At 42.5% G+C, this 22,786-nt stretch overlaps 1 protein-coding gene across 1 annotated transcript in view; it reads left to right on the plus strand.

The window, feature by feature from the left end:
• The window catches only part of CREB3L2 (cAMP responsive element binding protein 3 like 2), an 82,631-nt gene extending 63,256 nt beyond the window's left edge, over positions 1–19,375 (plus strand). The window contains exons 7-12 of the mRNA XM_065839860.2: positions 581–639; positions 1,966–2,034; positions 9,684–9,783; positions 10,743–10,869; positions 11,543–11,768; positions 12,669–19,375. Coding sequence (XP_065695932.1) covers positions 581–639; positions 1,966–2,034; positions 9,684–9,783; positions 10,743–10,869; positions 11,543–11,768; positions 12,669–12,744 — 657 coding nt within the window. The 3' untranslated portion in view covers positions 12,745–19,375. The remainder of the gene's footprint in view (positions 1–580; positions 640–1,965; positions 2,035–9,683; positions 9,784–10,742; positions 10,870–11,542; positions 11,769–12,668) is intronic.
• Positions 19,376–22,786: the final 3,411 nt, after the last annotated feature.

Here is a 22,786-nt window from a genome sequence, read left to right on the forward strand (position 1 = left end):
CTGGGCTTACTGCTGTACATCCAAAATTATTTCAGAGCTACAAACTGTACATTGTACTCAACTATAGTCTTGCAGTCACTGAATGGAGGGAAAGAACCATTTCTCTCAAGCTGCTAACTACACTCTTGTTAATGTAGACTCAGATCTAGTTGACCACCTTTGCTACGGGGGCATATTGCTGACTTATGTCTGACTTGTTGTTCCTCAAGACGTGCAAGTCTTTTTCTACAAAGCTGCTGTCTAGCACATGGATGGGCTTTTCCTCTGCCAGATGCAGGGCATTGTCCTGGGATCACCTTTTAGTGTTTGTCCTAGGCTATTTTTTCCAGATAAAACTGATTTACTTTTTAAGGTTATTTAGTAAGAGCAAGGAATGATCTTTTTCCTACTACTGAGAGGAGCAGTCTTGCTTCAGAATGTGAAAACAGACCAAGTCAGTGCTTTGCTTACCAGGAATAGAAGTGAGAACAGCACAGAGACTTGAATCTAATAACATCAGGGCTTTTTACCAGTTTATTAGTTCCTTTTTTATTTTTTTTTTCTATGCAAATATTTGGTGTTTTTCTTCCTTTTTCCTTAGATCTCTGCCCAGGAAAGCAGAAGAAAAAAGAAAGAATACATGGACAGCCTGGAAAAAAAGTAAGCCAGCCTCCTTCCTGTTTCAAGCGGGCCAATAGCACTGGTCGCTGGACTGGGAAGGGATCCAACTGTTGATGCTGGGACTGTTTTGTGCACAGAGTGCCAGCTGCCATCTCGTGGTTGTGTCTGAGAAAAGGCCTTTCTTCTGGTTTCTGCTTGTACGTGCGCTGGGCTGCTGCATACATAGCTGTGTCTACCTACCTCCAGCGCATCGCTAACGTGCCAACAAAGATTTCAAACCTTAAATAAGGCAAAACCCATCTGCTGTCAGCCTCCCCCTCATACAAGTCTGTTGGCTTAGTGTGTAGGCAACGTCCAGGGAAAGGTGGATTCAGAGTGAATATATTCTGTCTTCTAGTGCAGATGGAGACAGAAATAGGGAGTGGGTGAGTCAAGACTGCCTGGGAAAATAAGCTCAGGAAAACAGCATGTGACCCATTGATTTCCTTTAGAGGGAAGGAGCCAAACCCCCAGTTTAGTGATTTATATCTCAAGTTAATCTTTGTTCCAACAGACAAGTATTCCAGTATTTCTCTTATGTATTTCACCAGATGGATCTGTTAAACCGCTTGTACCATCTTTGGTGATATCCTTCATGTAATTTCCTTTTTTTCTTCGTATCTCTTTATGGATGAGTCTTGCTTTCTCAGAGTTGCTCTGGTCAAAGTTCAACATATGCATACAGGTACCAAAGCTATTTCCCTTTACCTTTTTCCTTCTAGAAGCTATTACAGCTGGTCATGTTTGTCTTTTTAGGAGTCCTATATTTTTACTTGAACCTCCTATGTGGCATGCCATATGATAACCAGCTTCAGTTTAGGGGGTTTCCAGGAGCAGTGTGGAAGTGATCACTCTCTTGGAAATGAATACTCTTTACACCTGAAATTCGAGGATCTGATTTCAGAAGTGTAGCATTCACTAGATTGCTTGGTGCCTCATCCTAGCAATGAAATGCACACATTGAAAACCTTTGCACAAAATACTTGCTAACGACACAAATACAGCATGTTCTGTAACTTTTAAAGTATCTGTCCCATGGCCTGACACACAGAGAAAGTCTGAGCAGCGTCTTTGCTGTTGCTATTTCAACAGGCAAAAAGTAGTTATAGCCCATCCTGAGTGAGCCACACCTGCAGGGGTGTAGTTGAGCACTGTAAACAGGTGCTCCACAGCGACTAGTATCTTTTGCAATATCTTTTACACCATGAAGTATGATTAAAGATTATGACTAAAGCTCATTGGTGTAACTTTCCATTAAGTGCAGGCAAGACCATAGACATGATTGATTTTTTTATATCGCTCTTTCTTTTCTTGTGCTGTCTCCAGAGTTGAAACTTGTTCAAATGAAAATAGTGAGCTGCGTAAGAAGGTTGAAGTCCTGGAGAATACTAACAGGTAATGTACGAAGGGAATAAAACAAAACTGTAGCATGATATTACAGTGAAAAGTGAAAATCTGGAAGTTAAGAGATCGCTTGAAATGTGATAGCTGAGCTGGTCTGATTAATGTCAAAGAAAGATGAAGAAGGCCAGTTGTTTTGACTGCAGTGTGATGTAACACATAGAGGCTTTGATGTAAGGTCTTATACTATATCCCTAGGGTGTGGTGTGCTTGAAAAACCTTCTAGTACTATTCTTTGAGTTCTTCCACTGCACAAGGAATCATGATTGGTGATACATAGCGAACTAAGAACTACAGCCCAACTCTCCAGATTGTCTTTATTTAGTGAAAGACTGTTTTGACAGGAGACCTTGACCTGGAGCATGAGACATCCAGAAATTACAGTGCTGAAGAGTAATTATTAATTACTTCTGAACTAACATGTCATTGCAATTATCGTGCACCCTTCTAACCACCTCACACCCCAGGATTTCCTTCATTTAGAGGAAGAAAATCAACTTCATGTTTCTTAATTTCTGAAGAAGTGAGTGTCTCATTGCTGGCTTTCTCGAAGGACACATGGCAGAAAATGTTCGATAGCTGAGCTTTTAATCTAATGTTAGCTGAGAGTGGAGTGTCTACAATGGATCATGCTCAGTGTTCTCAAATGATGGCAAATTCCAATGAGTAGGTACTAGATAAGTCCACTGTTAACTGCTTCTAGTTAGAGGCATTTGTAGTGATGGTTGAATATTAGCATTGAACATGATGGTAGCACTGAAGTGTGGGAGGAGGCTGGGTTTTGAAGAGAAGACCCACGATCACGAAAAATGGCCCTAGAGCTTTTCTGGCAGCCAATGTATTGCTAATTGAGTGACATGTGTTGTTTCTAATCTCCGGATCCAATCTCTAATTTCGTGGAGCCAGACCCTGTAGCACTGCAATTTGCTGGAGAGTCTCCCACACACTGCTCATGCATAAAGACATCTGCTGCTTGTTTGAAGAGAGCCAAGCCATTTCTGTGCCTCCTGTAGCTTCCTCCAGGGTTTTTACATAAAAGAACCAGGAATCGTTCTGTAGGTGTGGAGTAGGATTTTCTTTCCCAGGATCTGTCCCAGGAGGTGCTGAAGCCAGCTGCTCTAAGGAAAGGTGCAGCTGTGGATGAGCCACTCAGGGACAAGAAGTTTTCAAGCCTAGAGTTGTTCTCCCCAGTTCATATAAATTTAGCCAGCTTTTTCCATCTTGGAGTTATTGTGGATGCGATCGTGAGAACAGGTTTATTGGTATTGTCTGTTCTTTTAAACAGGACCTTTAGCATGCTCTTTATTATTTGATGATCTTAATTCTCACATGCTAAATGTTGTAGTGAACTGATATTATCTCTGTATCCTTCATATTTTGCGCATGTGGGATGTTTTCTTGTTTTCTTCCCTCTGCAATAGCACTGATATTGATTTGTAATCTCCTGCAGAGAAGCAGATGTTCCTGACCCTCTGCACAGAAATTCTTGCAATTCATGGTGATGCTGTTTTGGCTATTTAGATACAAACTGTATCCAAAATCTGTTAAGGCTTCAAACTGAAGTACTGAGACATTTCTGAAAGTGCCTGTTTTCATCAAGTGTGAGTTACATAACATACCACATTATGGGTTTTTTCACCTTAGCCCCAAAGAGCCACTTTTCTTATTTATTGTATAATTGTGCAACTGTCTCATTCAGAGAATGTTTCCAGGACTTTGTTTAGTGTACATTATCCATTTTGTATGGTGTATTGAGAATGTCTGGTTTTCTCAGTGGTATTTGCACAGAGCCTTGATATGGCATCCAGAAACTGACCAAATGTTTCAGAAATTGTCTTCACAGCATCCTATAGCTGGTACTTCCATCTCCTGTGTACAGTCAGGAATCAAAGTTCAAAGCAGTGATGGTCAAAATTATGCAGTGTCAGTTTATTTTTGGATATCCAAATTTAAATGTTTAGGACTTTATTTCTCGAAGTCCCTAGCACACAGTCATACACAGATGTACCTTACTTAGTATGTCCAAAGCAGAGCCCCAGTTGACTGTATTGCAACTTGAGGTGTTCAAAGCAGTAAAAACTGAAGATGTTGTTGAAGGTCTAAAAATAGACCTACAAACATCAGAGCTGGTTTTTTGTTGTGAAAAATTCTAAGAGTGCAAGAAAGATAACAGGAAAATAAGAGCAGTGATTACCTGTAAAAATGTTGACGCATTAAGTGTGGATGAAAGCAAACGTGGGTTTTTACCTTGTTGGAAAATTGGGCTATGGCTGCTTAGCTAACAGTTCATGCACATGTATGTGCTGTTAGTCAGTATCATGTTTTTATAGTCTGGCTGGAATTGAGAGGAACTGAAGGGCAATTTCCAAAACACCACTGTTGTACAGCAGAGTTTCTTTTCAGTAGGTGCAAACAGTTTTTTAGAGCATGTTATTCTATATATAGAACACATTTTGCACAGATACATACCTAAGGCTTCAGGGAAACCCTCCTTGCATTTAAAAATCTGGCTCCAAACCATGGAAACACTAGAATTTCTTGTGGTAAAAATGTTCCTACATTATTCTCAGTAACATGAACAAATTTAGAAGAATCTTCCCCAAGGGCCTGCCTTTGCCTGAAATTCTGGATCTGAAAAGATGTCATATAAAAGATGCAGATGTGGTCAAGTTCTTTGCATCCAGAAGCATCTAAAAATGCAAGGCAGGAGTCTGAAGATCAAGATCCAGGGAAGTTTTTAATTCTCATTACTCTTAGTGGGCGACTGCAGCATTTTTGGCATCTTTAGTATTAGAACACTAGCATATGTTTCCTCTCCTAATTTATGTGACTCAGTCCCTTAAAAGAAACGCATCCAAGTTCCTTTCTAAGCAGGTTTCCCGAAACTGAGGAAGCACATTATTACAAGAGTATGTGTCCTATAGCTACAAGTGTGCCAGGCTCTCATTGATTTCAGTAGCATCTGAATATGTGGGGTGCTACTGTCTTAAAAAGCACAGGGTGTGAGAGGAATGTGTGGCTGGGCCCAAAGAGTTGTGGTGAACAGAGCCAAATCCAGCTGGCGGCTGGTCACGAGTGGTGTTCCCCAGGGCTCAGTATTGGGGCCGGTTCTGTTTAATCTCTTTAACAAAGATTGGGATAAGGGGATTGAGTGCACCTTCAGTAAGTTTGCAGATTATACCAAACTGGATGGGAGTGTTTGTCTGCTGGAGGGTACAACGACCATACAGAGGGATCTGGACCAGCTGAATCAATGGGCTGAGGCCCATTGTATGAGGTTCTACAAGGCCAGGTGCTGGGTCCTGCACTTGGGTCACAACAGCCCCAGGCAGCGCTACAGGCTCAAGGAAGAGTGGCTGGAAAACTGCCTGGTGGAAAAGGATCTGGGGGTGTTGTTTGACAACTGGCTGAACATGAGTCAGCGATGTGCCCAGGTGGCCAAAAAGGCCAACTGCATCCTGGCTTGTATCAGGAATAGTGTGGCCAGCAGGACTAGTAAAGTGATCATCACCTGTACTCAGCACTGGTGATGCCGCACCTCAAATACTGTGTTCAGTTTTGGGCCCCTCACTACAAGAAAGACATTGAGGTGCTGGAGAGAGTTCAGAGAAGGGCAACGAAGCTGGTGAGGGGCCTGGAGCACAAGTCTGACGAGGAGCGGCTGAGGGAACTGGGGCTGTTTATCCTGGAGAAGAAGAGGCTGAGGGGAGACCTTATCACTGTCTACAACTGCCTGAAAGGAGGTTGTATCAAGATGGGTGTCAGTTTCTTTTCCCAGGCAGCAAGTTACAGGACAAGTGGAAATGGCCTCAAGTTGCACCAGGGGAGGTTCAGATTGGATATTAGGAAAAACTTGTTCATGGAAAGGGTTGTGAAGCACTGGAATAGGCTCCCCAGAGAAGTGGTGGAGTCACCATCCCTGAAGGTGTTTAAAAGATGTAGAGATGAGGTTCTTAGGGACATGGGTTAGTGCTGGAGTTGGGGTAGCGGTTGGACTTGACAATCTTGAGGTTCTCTTCCAATCAAAATGATTCTATGGTTTAATGCCAGAGTAGGCTAATGGTTGGACTCTATGATCTTGAGGATCTTCACTGATTTGCATGGCTGTTCCTTTATTTGAGGCTGGTAAAGCCATTTTACCGAGTCATTTTCAAGGAGTGAAGGATCTGCATTTAAGCTTCAGTGAGATATCTTACACTTCACTTAAGACCACCCTTATTATAGTTGACAAAATGTGGCAGCCCTGGAGCAAGCGACTCCTTGCTCTCAAAGCAGCAGGGTAGTGTTTTTATGCTGGAACATCTTTGATGAAATTTGCTGGGTTTTTACTCTGTAAGTCTAATTGTGGATTTTTTTCTGCTTTAAGGTATTCTGGTCTTTCAGTGAAAACCTTTACTTGAGACTTACTCTCCTACAAATAGGACAGGCAGAGAAAGAATCTGTGTGTAGAGATGGCAGACAGAGTAATTTTTCTCTCTCCTTATCGAAAGTAGGTTTTTTGTTACTCTCTAAGTAGATAAATTCTGTGAAAAATCTTGATCAAAATAAACAGTGTTTGGTGTCTCCTAGAAGCTGTCTTTTTGTTTGTTTGAATAGATGTTAGATTTTAAACATAGACATTGAACTGAGGAAGCCTCCCAGGTGGCTAGGTCCTGGAGTGACAAATTTCCTCTCCTTAATCAAACTGTCACTGGAAGCAGAGGGGACACCTTGACTTGTTCCTTACTTTGGTGGTGAAAGGGACTCTTCTGAAGATGAATAGGTGAATGTGCACACAAAAACAAGACATCACAGGCAGAGTGAATTTTGCTGGCAGTGTGTGGAAGGGGGAGCAGGAGTCTTCAGTCACTTTGCAGCTTTCCTATGAGGTGCTTCCATTGGCAGGGAAAAGCGTGAAAGCACGTTCGCACCTCCTACGGAGGTGACCCTCTAATTGAATATCACTGGGAAATGTGTCAGACACAATGAAAATAATCCCTGTGGGTGCAAACCCCCTTATGTACACTACCTTGGGATTTTGTTTTCTCCTGTTAGGACTTAGCCACAGGCAGTGTGTTTCCCTAAAAGCATTTGCGGCCTTCCTGCTGCTATTTAGAGGGAGCATCTTCTTTTAACATAAGCTGCTGCTCTATAGAACAGAGAGGTGCTCCTTTCCCTTCTCAGTCCAGGCCATCCCTGCAGCTGTCCGGTAAAAACGAAGGCAGCTTTTGCACGGGAAAGGGGACCTTTTGACTTTGGAATCCGGTCTTCCACCATTCCAGGGTCAAACAGAGAATAAAAGCACCGAGGAGTGCCCCATTCTGGCAGGGGCCAGGGTAAACTGGTATCATCTCTGAACAAACAAACTTGATTCTTGCCCTTGCCTTGGCTCTTGCTCTTAGTTTGAAGATGCACCGGTAGCCTGGCAGCTCACAACACCGAGTCCTTGTCTGCCGAAAAGGCAACAGTAGCTCTAATCAAACAGATAATGACTTGGAAGAGAAAGACATTTTACATTAAGGTAGTTGGTAAACAAGGTGGGTGATGAATCTTCCTCCATGTGTACAGCAGACCTCAAAATACCTGCCTAATTATACTTTCCAAAACGAGAGTGTTTTGGAATCAGCTCGCCAGGCCCACTCTGCCCAGCAGGTTTTTTTAATTGGACACAAAAAGGCAGAGATGAGCAAAATGAGGAGAACTGCCTCTTCTCTGTTGATTTCCTCACCAGCCATTAGCTGTTTTCTCACTGACGCCTCCACAAAAAGTGGTAAGAGTGATCAGCATTTCAAGGATTCTGCTGCTGCTGCCAGCCCCCGAGCTGATGAGGAGGAAGAGAGCTCCTTCTTCCTCGCTCCACAGAGCTGTTCTGTGTCAAGCCCAGTGACTCAGTCCCGAACCGGAGGAAAAATTTAGTCTTCTGCAACAGCACAGAACTTTCAGGGTTAAAAAGGCATTGCTTTGTAGTGTATATGTATAGTTCCTAGAGTGGCAACACTGTATACAGCACGTTCTGTGCTGGAAAATGATATATATCATGTATGCAAGTCTTTGCAAACCCTAGGCCACGTAGTGGATGGGAGGAAGAGGTGGGGAAAGATGCAGAAGGGAGCAGGGAATTAGGATGGTCTCGTTTACGTGATGGACAGTGTTTTAATCTCTTAATTTACCTGCTGTCTCTGTAATAGTGAATAAAGGACTGAATTAGACTAATCACTTTCTTTTTTTAAATAATGAGTTGCAGAATAAACCACGCTCTCAAGAGCACGCAAGACATCCTTCCCTAATAAGTTGAGAAGGATTTTCTGGCCCAGATAAACCTGTGCTGTGAGCGTGCCTTGTGCTCATTTCAGAATGCATTCCTGAAGTCCTTGAATTCATTAAACCCTAATTAGCAGTGAGCATTGATGATTAAAAAAAATCTGTAATAATAGGCAGACAAGTGTATATTGAGCTGTGAAGGCACCTCTGGGTCTGTCCTACAATTAGCTTTTAGCCAGTTTGATCTTAAAATAATCCTTCTATTTTCTCTGACATCCTAACCTTACCTCTTGCTTTAGCATTTGACGTCACAGCCTCCAAAGCTTTGGTCTGGAGTGTTGTGGGGGTTACCCTCTGCACTAGATTGTGAGACTTACAGGAGAAACGAAAAGTAAAACTGAAAACAAACAGCAAAGTTAACATTCAGATGCAAATTGTACTATATTTGATTATGTCGAGGGCAAGTATTTGGATTACTCCTTCTCTGTTAAAAAGCTTTAATGAAAACAAAACAAAACTGCTGTGATAACCCTATATCAATCATTCTTTGAGATAATTTCCCATGTAAATTACTAGTATCCTAACTGTAGTCATTGATGATGATATAGCAAAAGTAAAACAGCCAAAAAGACAGACAACCTTCCTGGTCTGGGACTGTTGACTCCAAGGAGAACAGAGTTGCCATCACAGTTGGGAACTCTTTGTGGTTGGGACTTCTGAAAGACACAGGCAGAGTAGCCACTTCAAGCATCTGTGATTTTTGTCAGCTCCCGGAGGATTTAGCAAATTGCAATAAAATGTTTTGTTTAATAAATTAATTTATAAGAAATGAAGTCTGTGCCTATGTCTAGCTTTAAGACCTTCTCTTTGAAAATGGTCCAGTATGTGGTTCAAACCACTGTACAGCAGGTTTTCAGAAAAAGGAGGTAGCTGTATACCTTTACCACCAGCCAGAGCAGCTATAAACTTACTTACTTCTGCAACTTTTCATGTAATGGTGAAACTCCTACTGAATTCATGATGCAGAACCAGGTTGTATCTGCATCTAGTCACTTGTATATAGAGCAATTTCAGTTGTTTGTACACTTACCAGAATTGTTTCTTGTAGAAACACTGAAAGTACAGGTTTTATTTATAAGAATCTTCTGAAAGTGCTGAAGAATTGTTCAGAGACATCAGTTGAGGGAAAGACAAAAAATCTTTTTGAAAGATCCAGTGCTAATACATGAAAATCTTATAAAACTAAATCATTCCTAGCTAGTAACCTCGAGAGGAGGACTTTAGTGATCTGTGCCTTCTCATAAATGCTGTATTATTGCCAGGTGTGGAATTTGAAGCAAAACACTGTTTAACCAGCAAGTAGATAATACGTTTGATGCTTATCTGTTGTCTTTGCTTTCCAGAACGCTTCTGCAGCAGTTGCAGAGACTCCAAGCCATGGTTGCTGGGAAAGTGTCCCGTTCATGTAAGGCAGCTAGCACACAGACAGGGACCTGTCTCATGGTGAGTGTCCCTAAAGCTGGGAATTGTAGGGGAATGAGAATCTTTCCCACTGCTCAAAAGCATATCTCTTGTTCTGCAAAACCCCTCACTTGCAAATTCTCAGCTTGGGAAACCTCTGTTCAAAATTTGGCAATTAATTTTGAGGTCGGTGAGACTCCTGGCTGATGAAGATTAATGGTGGTGGGAAGGCGTTAAATTCTGGAGGAGACTGGGCCTGTGCTTTTGATTGAATGCTGCAGTGATGAAAGAAGGAATACTGCTCCTCTGAGTGACCTGTTTTATTATTTTCTACAATATTGTATGTGAGAAATCCTGTCTAGAGTTGTAAAATGAAAACGATGGTGACCTTTGAAGCCCAATTCTTTTGATATCAGTAAAAATAAACTTGTTCATCCAAATAAAAATATGATTAAGGCTATAAATCTTCCTTTGACCTATTTCAATAATAGTAGGCAGGATAAGAAAAGGATTAGAATGAAACATTTCCTTTTCCTCTCCTTACACTCAGCCAGCAAGTTCTCTTTATACTAGTGCTATAAATTGATGGAAATAATTTTCAAGGCCTGAGTTGTTCACCTAGTCTGCCAGCCCCTCTATCGCTTTGAAGCAAGACTGGAGCCAGCAGCAAAAATAACCCTGGAAATTCCCAACAACATCTATAAAACGTATGTGGTGGTCATGTCCGCTTTTCAGCTTTGGGAATAAATAAGACTACAGGCCAAAATGATGGTAGACATTGAAAAAAAAAACCTCCAGCATTGAAATCTGCGCTTTAAAACACTGCATTTCTGTTGCATATGTACCTTTACTAAAAGACACTGTATGCAGTGATTGAAATAGCCTCAAATGATTTGTTTTAAAAAAGTATCAGATGTGCTTTATGTTGATTCTTAGTTTTGATGTGCATGTGTGGACCAAAGGCTAGTGCACTTACCTCTTCTGCATCCTCCCTTTGCCAGATGGTGGTGCTGTGCTTTGCAGTAGTTTTTGGCAGCTTCTCTGAGAGCTATGGGCCGTATCCTTCTGCTACAAAGATGGTGTTGCCCAGGCAGCATTCCTCGCCAGAGTCCTACACAGACTCCATCGGTAAGTGGCAACTGTCCCAGTCTTGCTCCCTGCTTGGTTATGCTTCGATACTTGTTTTCCACCCTCATCCCTAACCCCCTTCTCAAGCACCTCTTGCTTTTCTGCTCATCAACAGGTCACTCTGTGATAAACCTGTGTCTTTTGAAGGATAGCTTGGCAAGCTGTTTGAGTGGCAGAAGGCTTTATATCCATAGGCAAAGCCTTTTCCCACTGGCCTGCATGGTACTGCTGTTTAAAGCAGTTTTGTTTCTGTTTGTGGAACTAAAGCTAGTGGTCTGTAAAAGGTAGCAGGATTTCTACTTGGTAGCAAATGTTCATACTGTTAAAATGTGCAACTGATTTTGCCTGGTGCATCTTTTGCCAGTGTCAACAAAGAGTCCAAGGGCTCAGTGGGAAACTGTTAGTACTGTATACCCATAATGAACCCGTTGTTTTCAGTACATATTACCGAAGCGATTGTTTCATTTTGTTCTTGTTTTGTCAATAATTCAGTGCTTTTTGATACCTACCTGGACCATTACTGTGGTATCTTTCCTCAGCTATCAAATTACCAGTTAATCACTATGAAAAGACCTTTGCGGCTCCAGTTCTGCTTCCATTTCTTTAAATGACCACGGCCATTCTCCGAGCTGCCTGTTCCTCATCTCTTCTTGCCTTCTGTCTTTGTATGCAGTGAGGTCAAGGAGTCTGCTAATTTATGAAGAGCCTCATCAACTGGAGGAGTCGTCAAGCCCAATCTCCTTTGCAGATCGCAATGACAGGCAAGCAGACACCTCCAAGTACACAGCGCTGTCCCTGGAGGCCGTGCCAGGGACACAGCAGGATGATATCATGCAGTTCACAATAGCCAACGAGACGAGGCTGGAGAAATCGGTGCTGCTGGGCCTGCAGCAGCACAGGTGAGTGTAGGGTGAGCTGCTTGTCACAGGGGTGTTGGGTATCACTGTCATTTGTTCCTGGAGACCAGAAGTAAGACTAGGGGGCTCAACTGTGCTGGGCACTGAGAGACATGAAGTAAGAGTTTGGTCTCTATCTGGAGAGCTTATAGGCAAGGTTATTGTTATTCTGGAGAAGCAAGCAGTTGCAACAATATTGTAGTAATACAGCTACCAAACTTGGTGCTTTTGCCAGAAACCTGACACTTGTAAGACTGTTAGTTGTGCCTACCCACTTCTTTAAGCACTTAACTTCTGCATCTCCTAAAGGAATAAGCTTTTGCCAGTTGGGTGGAAGTGTGAGGCTGTGACTCACTGGGCTTTCTATGAGGTTATGGTGTGAAGAGCTGGAGCTTCTCGCAGCAGTGATCTTACTAAGCCATTATTGTGGAAAGTTTGCAGTACTCAATCTTAAGAGACAGACCTGTGAAGTTATCTGAACTACTTAACAAAGATCTCCTTCATAAGTTTGTTTGTCTTAGCATAAATGCAATCTTTTTGGGGCCTCTGCAAAGGGAGAGATTCATTGGTTTAAATGTGTGTGCAGTTTTCTTTCCACGCCACCTTTTCTTGTCCTGCCACTGGCCCGTTGGCCCTGGTCTTGGTCTCTGCTAACAAAGGGTAGCAAGCACACCAAACAGAAGAACATTGCCCCAAGCATGCCTTCTGAGCCCTTGTTTCAAAGTTATACCTAGAGCCAAAGAGATGACTAATTCAGTGTGTTACCATACTCCAACTGACAAGTACCTGGTAAATACTGAATGCTTTTTTAGCATTAGCCACTTCAAGCAGGATATGCACTTTTAAAAATATCTATTAGTGTTAACCTTTGTTGTTTTGTTTTTTTTTTTTTGTTCCCTGCAGAGTCAACTCCGAACTAGAAGGAAATGAAACACTGAAGATAATTGAAATAGATAGAAGAGTCAATGCCACCTCTTAAAAATAAAAAAGGCCTTTTTTTTGATTTCCCTCTTTCCCACATATTTTCAACCAAAGTCCCTCTGACTTGTTATCCTCAGTGAACCAAAGCACAAAAGAGAGGGAGTTCAACTTCTGCATTGACTGGTGAGGCTGTGACTGCAGAAGGGATTTCTTGTCTTTGTAACTCCTTTCCTCACTTCACACACAGTCCCTGTCTTTGCTTTTATTCCTTTCCTGCCTGATACTTGCAAGGGTGGGATTGAATTATGATGGCAGATGATGCCAGCAGTGTGCCGGTGACTGGTGGGTGTTTGTACGTGCACGCACACATCCTAATCTGAGCACAAAGACATTCTGTAGCAGAGTGGAATATGCCAAACTGATGGGAGTGTGTGGGTGATAGGTTTCGTGGGAGAGGGAACTGAGAGAAAGAGGAGATGCAGCATACTGCTGCTCAGAATCCAGCCACAGCTCCGTGCCTACTGGTCTACAGCACTTGAGCCTTTTGGGCGGTTGAGGAGCATATGGTGTAGTTTGCTTCTGAAGGGACAAGAACGGGCTCTGATACAGTTTTGTTAACAACAGAGGTGGGAGAGCGGTGGGCAGCGATGCCGCTGAATCCTGACCCCTTTCTCTTTCCTCCCCTCCAGCCCCTTTATCGTTTAGTGGGGTAGGTTTCTCTCTGGGTTGAAAGCAGTCCTCGTAGGCTTCCCTACTGCTTCCACCCTTGTGGAATTCAAGCAAAGATCAGTTGCTGTCTTCTCACACTTTGTCCATGTAGGAGAATTACACTAGTTCAACTAAACCTGTTTGGAAAGCAGGTTTTGTTAAATTGATGCAATGCTTTAGATGGATGTCCTTTAGTCTACTTAAGACTAATCTGTTTAGCTTAAATCAGTTTTTTCCCAACAAACGAAATCAATGTAAGGCTTAAACCAGAAGTGCCTCCTGAGAGGACCATGTGGATTTAATTTATTGGCTTTGAGATGTGTTGATGGAATTTCTTATGTAGACCTGGTCCTAGATTTTCTTGTTTTCCTTTCCTTTCCTTGCCATCTTCCTGTTACTGTTGTAAATAGTATTTATTAGCTTTGCAAAATCGTGCCCAAGTGGTCGCAATGATGAAAATTGAGCTTCCCTAACCCTGCAAGTGGTCTGGGCAAACTCTGAAATCAGACACACAAATATCATTAAACACCCATTCTTTTCTCTCTGAACTTGAATTGACCGAAAATACAGCCATGGGTCTTATCTTCCTCTTACCTCCTTTTCTAGAGATGTGATCTTAGACCAACTGATTAACCAAAACCCCAACTGGAGGTGGTAGACACCATATTAGCTGTATGGCAAGACAGCCCCTGACCTGAGGAATTAAGTATGTAGGCAGCAGACAGGCAAGAGAGGGATGAGCTGGGCACACAGGGAGTTCAATGGAAAAGCCAAGAGCAGTGTTCAGGTCTGATCCTGGTCCAGTACTTTTCTCCCTGCTTTGTTTCCTCCTTGTCCCATGTAGCTGGTGCCTTTAAGGGTTTTCCCTCTCTTGGTACTGTGGTCATGTCTCTGCATGGACCATTGAGGATGGATTTGATGTGAAAATCCTAATTCAGCAGTCTAGCACATAGCTATACTATAGTTTACCAGAAGTAGTCAATTTTTAAAAATAATTAAAAATTTTGAAGCTCTTTTTCTTTTTTTTTTTTTTCCTAATGATAAGTAAGGGAAAAACTAGTGTAGCCTTAGAAGTAATTTTTTACCATGTACAGTAGATATTTCCTGCAAATATTCTATTTTGTAAAATACTGCATTTCTATTTTATTACAGCAGCTGCCACACCAGCTCCTTTCTTGATCTTCATTCTCCTTAGACTTTCTTCCTTCAGTAGCCTATTTTGCCACCCTCAGGCCTGACTCAAAACCCAGTGGAATTAATGGAGATAATTAGGTGGGTTACAGCAGGCTGTTGATCAGTCAGAACTGTGCCATTTTAAGGTGTTTCACATTAGTGACAGTGAAACATGTGCCTGACTCCATGAAGTTATAATGAGTTTTGGCATACAGACGTGCTTCCTAGGTAATGCCCTTTTCTTCTGTGCAAGTGCCTTTTTATTACTTTACCTGTGGTAGCAATGAGAGGAGAAATGTCATTGTAGTCTATTTTGCAAGTGTTCCCTTCTTGGCGTGGGCCAGTTTCCTCCTCAAAGCCTTTTTCCCTTTACAGTGATCCTGCTGGGTCCTCTGCACCATTCCAGTATCCGCCAACGGCTTTTGTATGGGCTTTTTTAAGCAATGGTTTAAGGTTTCACATAAGTAATGAACACCAGTTGTGCCACAAGGGATGGCTGCATTGCTTTGCCACTTGAGGTCCACAAAGTGACAGGAGAAGGCTGGGACTGACCCTTCTGCTACCCTATGGTTGGTCAGTGTAAGTGGGCAAGGTCACAGCTTAGAAAGTTCCTTAAATGGTCTTTTTTCCAAGCACCCATGGTTTGTCACCTCTGAGAGAACCTGAATGGTTAAGTCTTCTGCCAAAGAGGGCCCAGGCTGTGGAGCACAACGCTGCGTTTGTCAGTCCTGCATTTTGCACTGTGCCTAAGTATGCGGCCACTCTGCTTGAGCTCACGCCCATGATCAGTTAAATGGATCACCTGCCATTGCAGACGCAGCTGACTTCACTGTATTAAAACCAAAATTGAATTATTTCTCTATACATAAAAGATGGATAATTTTGCAAAACCCAAACACCACCCCCCCACTCCAAAACCTACTGCACTAGTCACTGTTAAAGTTTTGCCATTTTATTGGCTTAATTTGGGCATGATGTTTCAAATCTGATTGGGAGATAGGCATGTTTTCATCTGGAGCATTTTAAACTGACCACAGTCTGGGTCAGGCCTCTGAACTAGTTCATCCAAGCCAGAATGGCAATACCAATTTTCTTGTAACTGTTCGATAATCTATTTCTATAATCTTAATCTGTGTAATCCTTTAAATTATTTTAAGATACTCTTTTGGGAAATCTCTTGACCTAGTACACACATTGCTTAGGGATTTATTATGTTAAATATTACTTCTTTATAATAACGAAAACCTTTGCTTTGCTTTGGTACGTTTGCAATGATTTTTCTTCAGGAGCCTTAGTAGAATGAGTTTCTCTGCTTGATACTAGGGGCCAAAAAATCATCTGTCGTCACCTACCCACAGGCTGTTGCACGACAAAGCCTTCGCTGCCTCCAGAGGCGGTATATGCCTGTGCACGTACCTGGCAAGGGGGCAGAGGAGGCAGGACACGTGTGATTGCACTTCCAGCCCCAGCAGTGCAGGGGTGACCCAAATGTGAAGGCTGATGCACTGCAGACAGTGTGGAGAGGCAGCTGAATGTGCTCAATGTTAAGGGCACAGGGAAAGGGCAGTGAGGTGTATTCAGGGAGGATGCCAGTCTAAGTGCTTTTAATTAATTCAGCTATATTACTTAAGGCCTTAGTCTTCTGCCAGTATACTTTGTCCAGTCATCAGTGACCTGGTGCTGTAGAATAGTGTGTGTGTGTGGACAGGGTAGGCAAAGGCCTTATGTGCTACTTAATTTCCATTTCCACTAGAGGACTTAAGAGATCCTTGGAGTCTTCAGCTATAACATTATGCTTCTTGTCTGCATGATTTCATACACACTAGTAAACTTACCTTTTGCCCCATAGCTTTAAAGCAGGTCTAAATCTGTTGGATTTTTGCTTCTAGGGAGATAAGCTATGAAGGTATGTAGGGCATTATTATATATATATATATATATATATATTTGAAAAGTATAAAGCAGAGGGCATGTGACAGTTCTAACCTTGTTACCAATGTGTAGATAACGTGGGTTTTTTTGGTGGTGTTTTTTTGTGTGTGTATGGTTTTTGGTTTTTTGTTTGATTGTTTTTTCCCCCAGGCTGTTTCTAGTTCTTTGCATTTCTCTTACTTCATCTGTACTATTCAATATTCTTCAGCAGCACAGACTATTAGTGGATTAGGCTGAGGTTCTTAGGCCAGATCCCAGCTGATAGAACACCGCACACTTCTCACCGGTTTGAAGGCTGCAGATCTGATTTATAGGGGAAAGGAACCTCTTCCATGTCTCTCTGTGTAACAGTGTGCCTCAATGTATTCTTGCTTTTTCTAATGTAGAGCTGAAATAAAAAACTTTTTGTTTTTTTCCCTGCTAAAGAAACCAACCCACCTCTCCACTCCCATCCCCCAAACTATCAGCACTAAATTCTGTCTAGACGCATTTAGAATATAGGTCAAGTAAATGAATGATACTAATTGCTACATTGGGAGGGATTTCCACTGAGTATTTGGGCTCTAGATTCCAGCTAATGCCAAGAGGCCATTGTACAAAACCCACGCAGCTAAGAACAGAAGAATAAGAAATATTTTTATACTCCTAATGACGAAAATATTTCTTTCTCAAGTCATTAATTAGAAAGGGAACATTTTGTATTCTGAAGGTGAAATGGTAGGTCAGTACTTTGTAGTTACAAAAGTTATAATCGCCTATATAAGTAGTGTAGTACTATGGTGTGCTGCTGCTTTGCACTGTAGATTAGGGATAAACAACTTTGGGGCTTGCAAAGATGAATGAACTGGCTTACATGTTCGGAGCTTAACAAGTAAGATGTGAGGATTCAGTCCATGGGCCAGGATAGTGTAGCTTTCTCATGGCCAGTAAAATGATGGTGGGCATTCAGGGATCTGTTGAGAGTGTGTTCTCAGTTACTACTGCATTGCTTAGGTGATCAGCATCCACTGGAGACTCCAGGATTGAGAGGGGAATTGCCATTGGTTTTTGTGGTTTTCATGTCAGGCCTTTTTCTTCCTTACGATGGTATATAACTGAGTTGACTTCCTACGTAGAAAAGACGGCACCTCGCAGGAGACTCTCATTTGTGATGCTAAAATAGACTATCGATATTCTTCATTATCAGTAGTCTCCTCTGCCCTAGAACCCATCTCCATGCTCTTCCTCTAAGAGTTGGAACTGGAGAGAAAAAAACATGGGAAAGATGGATTTGTAGGCCTGCCTTACACAAAAGATGAAAGAAGTGGCTGATGAGGGGACTCCTGACGTCACAGGGAAACTTGCTAGTTCTTGATTCCATAATCAGCAATGGTAGCTGATTTCATTAGTTACCCCCTTGTTTAATTTTTACTCTTCCCCTTGCTCTTTAATACTATGCAGTCCTGTTTATGCATATCTGACCTTTATGGTGTATGCCATTTTTCCTTCCAAACAGCAGGCAAAAATCTTTTTGAACTTTAGCAGCCCATAATTAAGCAAGTGGAAGGGAGAGACAGGGAAGGAGAGGCAAGTAATCAATTTCCTTTAACAGAACTCTGCTCGTATCTGACTTTGCCATATCAAACTTTAATTCAGTGGTGCTGATGTAACAGTGTCTTGCTTTCTTCATTTGTACAGTTAGCAAGAACAAGTGTGAGTGTGTGTGTACCTGTGCACGTGTGCATGGTGAGCAATGGAAAAAAAACAAATGCAGAGGTGTTTATTTAATGTAGTAAGCATCCCTAAATAAAGGCACCTACCTGAACACACGGGGCGCATTCCACTTGGTGCAACAGAAAGTCCAGGTGTTTCTCTCTGAAACCTGTTCACATTCCACATCACTGAGCACTTGTAAAACTGTAGTGAGAATTGCTGTCTGAAGTCTGTCCTATTAGCAATTTTTGACTGAAAGTTGTTGCACTGTGTCATTTTGTGTGTAAGCATAAATCGTCTGGCCTTTCTGTAGGACAGCTCTGGCTTGATACAAAAAAAAAAAAAAAAAGACAACTTTAGGTTTTATTGTATCTTTGGGTGTCAGTTTTTTGTTATGCAGAATTATGGCTTTGAATTTTGTTTTGTTTTTAAATGGGGAAAGTTAACCTTAAAAAGTGGCCCCTGGGAGCTGACAGCTCAAGGAACATGATTTGTTGAGCTGGTCTTCTGGGAGAGGATCTAAAGGTCCCCCCTTCCCCGGGAGCACTACTGCCCTTAACTGCTCCACACCGTGATGTTAAGTACATCACAGTTTCCCGGAGATTCGCTTGGCCCTCTGAGGGTAAATTACCTGGTGTTACCATCTTGAAGACAAATACATATCCAGGGCCAAAGCCTTGGGCCGTGCAAAACAATAACTTGTGACTCTGAGTCACTCTGCGTGTGACTCCCCCGAGGCATTTCAGCTGATCTTGTCCTTTCCCTCTGTTCATGTGGAAAAAATATGGGTTTGTGCAAACATTTAAAACTGTCTGAGATGAAGAGGACAGGGTTACTAGTGAAAAAGCACACACCTCTATGCTCTTTGGTAAATTGCATTGGAGCCTCTTCTGACTGCAGATATCTCTGTTCTTTTGCCATAAGTTTGTTTAACTCTGTGTATGTGTGTTCAGTGGCCTCTCTATTTTTGTATAAGCGCTGTCATCTGGATACGGTCCCACCTGATTGTTCACACTGCAAACATGTCCATTGGGTGGAAAGAAATTGCTGTTTTTCCTTTTAAAATTGTCTGCTTGATTCTACGAGAGAACAGACTACCTGCTTTTGTAGCCTAAACATGTATGTAGCTAAGTATGTTATGCTTTTCATTTCTTGCAAATAAATATTTTCTGTAGAAAAAGCAAGCACAGTTTGTTTACTTTCCTGATGGTTTGAAAAGATCCGGTCCCTTGGCTTTTCCAAGTGCAGCTCTGCATGCTGTGGTGTGGGTTTTTACTGGAGTTGGCCGCCCCTTCCCTTTCCTGAGAGTAGCAGAGAATTGTATCTGGCAATAGTGGGTGGAAATTAGGCAAAATTATCATTTAATAATGATAATGGCACTTGGGTGCAACTGGGCAATATAGCCCCATTAATATTAAATTCTTTGTCTATAAAAACGGGATCCAGAAAGACTGATGCTGAAGGGGGCACTAGCTTCAGCCTGGTGATACTAACCTGCTGAAGTGTTCTAGAGCTTGATTTGTGTGGGCCAAATAGCCCTCTGGAAGGCGAGGCCTTTCCCTGTGCTGCATTTACACTGGGCAACTAATTGCTTAAACCAAAGTCTTAAAAGATCTCTTTCCGCTTCGGGTTTTTGGGGTTGGGTCCTTCGCTGGCCTCAGCTCCATCCCTTGCCCCAACTCACACGAGATAGCTCAGGAGCTTTCTCCAGCAGTTCAGAAGCTGCTGTTCTACTTGTGTCAGCCGTCGAGATTGTGCCCTGCAGCCCAGAAGCAGCTGCCAGCCAGGGGACAAAGGTGACCTTTTGCTACTTCGAGTAGACATAGAAAATCAGATGATACCTCATTTCTTCCAGTCTGGGGACTTGGTGGCTTTGCTGGCCATCCAGGGAACTTGGCGATGGATGGCCTAATGCAGATGTGAAAATTACTCTGTGCAGAACCGACTTTGCAAATGCTATAGTCATGTATATTACACCACTTTTCTACCAGGAAAGGGACCTCATAAATGAGTACTATGCATCCCTGTAGTAGCAACTAAGAGCTTGTCCTCCACAGGGAAATACTAGTGATGGAAGTAATAGTTCCAGCGTTACTGAACTGAAAATGGGAGCATGACAAATGGCTTTGGTGCCTCTTTTCAAGGCCTCTTAAAGAAGGCTGCTTTAGAGACTGTGGAAGCAAACATACCATGAAAATTGAAACACGCTGGCCAGCACTAAATTTGTAGCTGATGGAAGGCATTTTCAGGAGTACCTTGGTGTTGAGCTAAAGAGGTTGAAGTAGCAAAAGAAATGGGTGGTGAAGGGAAAAAAAAAAAACAACAACAACTCTTCTATGCTCTACCATGGTGCTTTAACCCCAAAATTGCCTTTGCTGCCGTTCACTATCACAAGAAAAGGAAATAGGAATGACAGGTTTATATTTTGCCTACCCAGTTTTTTTGGTCTGTCTCTCTGTGCAGTGTCTGTCTCTCCCAGGCGAAGCCCACTTCCAGCACCAGAACTATCTAACCCTGCTTTGTTCACAGCAGATGGTGAAGCAGCTCTTTCTCACAAAATTCGCTTTCTGTACCTGGATGAACAAGGTCTGTGGTGCTTTCTCTTGAAAGGTGTGGGGAGAAGGGCTTCACTTAGTCTTGGAAGTTCTGCATCCCGTTCTTTTGCTGTCATTGTTTCAGAGGTTATTGCAGCCACTGCACTTCCTCCTGATGCTGCTGGGTGCCCCTTGCTTTCTGAATGGGCAATTTCACTTGCCAGAACTATTGATCCACGGCACTTATTAACAACATCAAGCCAAACATAACATTTTTAGAGGAAAATCATTAGACCGTGACTGATTGGGGAAGTTACCCTCGGCTTAGTTTTAGCTGAGCTCAGTTCCTCGAAGCATACAAAACACCAACTGGTGATTAACGGCTGGTTAAGAATCAACTGGGGTCTCAGTATTACCCTTAAAGCATCACCCAGCAGGCAATGCTGCAACAAGTCTGTGATTAAAAAAGAAACCCACATACAATGCAGAAATCCTGGGTGATGAGCTGTCAACCTCACTACCTATCACCCTCCGGTACATGCTGTTCTTTGCAAAGCTGTTTGAATTCAAGGCTGAATTTTGATACTCATTTCTTAGGCTGATTCCCATTGCAGACCAGGAGGAAGGGGGTCTGAATGCAGCTTGCAATGCCTCTCATGGCACAGTTTGGGTAGTAAGTCTTCACCCTTTGCTGATAGCCACGGCTTGTGCCTATTTTCCAACAGCACAGACTTCTCCACCCCTGCAGGTATTTCATGGTAGATTCATTACCAGTGCTCCCTTTCCTGTTTTGTTTGCTGTGGGTTTTTTTAGAAATCTGGACCTCATTAGCTTGGAGTTTAGAAGCAGTGAGCAAAAGCTTGCACCCTTGCTATAAATAAAATATTTCTGTAGGAGCTTGTCCAGTAGAGAGACATCACTGGATAAGGACTGAGGTCTAGTCCTGCTCATGGTGTGCTGGTAAATTTGGCTGACCACTCTCCATGCTTCACACTCCTGGTCTGTGAAATGGGGCCAGTGGTGGCTTCCTCCTCTCTATAAAGCACTCTGAGATTAACCAAAGCGAGCTGATCCAGAGACTGTAGTGATTAGAAATAAAAGCATTTTACTTCATGTTGAATGAGTGACACTTGTGTGTCTTGTCTCCCTCCAGTTTGTACTTCAGAAAATTAAAGTGATTGATTTGGTTTCTCATTTTCTTGGTGCTGTCTCTTGTGGGCTACACATGGAAGCCAGGAATGACTTAACTTTTTAATTATTGAATTAATCTTAAGCTGTATTTGCATGAGGCCTATAGGTAGCTATAAATTTTTTGTGTGTTTGTCTCCAGTAAGGAGGAAATTACAAGTTCTGGCCCTTATCTTTGCTATAATGCATCTGAGGAAAGATAACCACTGTCCATGTCTATTGGGTTGTCTCACTTCCAGTCTTTAAAGAAATGCTTAGCTTCTGGTTAGCCCTCTGTTTTAAACGTCTTTGGTAAACCCCTTGTTTTGATCCCTGGCATTTGTGAAGGTGCAGCACTCAAGCACTTCCAAGTCAGGATCAGGCCCTTCTTGTCACCTCCGCCGAACACCTTGGCAACAGGAATCAGGGCCTATTTCTAGCTATGGCAGCCTACGCATGGAAAGGGGAGTAGTGCCGTGAAATTGCTGAAAAATGGTAAAAAACAAAATAGACTGTAGCAGAAGGCAGTAACTTGCCGGAGACCTGATTGGAGCCAGTGCTGGCAGAGCTGCAGGGTGAAGTGTCTCTGCCCAACAGGGTGATCTGCTGAGGGGAGGGCGGGTGGCTCCATGTTAAGGCTCAGCATCCCTCAGTTATTTGATGGATAAGTGATGCTCTGCTTGAACTTCAAATGCTGACCAAAAATAAATGTGTTTGTGGGCATATCTGTCAGCATTGGCTCTGGAAAGGGAAGCTGGATGCTTGTTCAGTTGTGTTAAACAAACACCAAACAAACCAAAACAAACCAAATGAAAACCAAAACCACCACCACCACCAAAACCAACCAACCAAAACCTCCCACACAAAACCAGCCCACCCCAAACCAGAAAAACC

Source organism: Patagioenas fasciata, chromosome 1 (genome assembly GCF_037038585.1).
Source record: "Patagioenas fasciata isolate bPatFas1 chromosome 1, bPatFas1.hap1, whole genome shotgun sequence".
NCBI lineage: Eukaryota > Metazoa > Chordata > Aves > Columbiformes > Columbidae > Patagioenas > Patagioenas fasciata.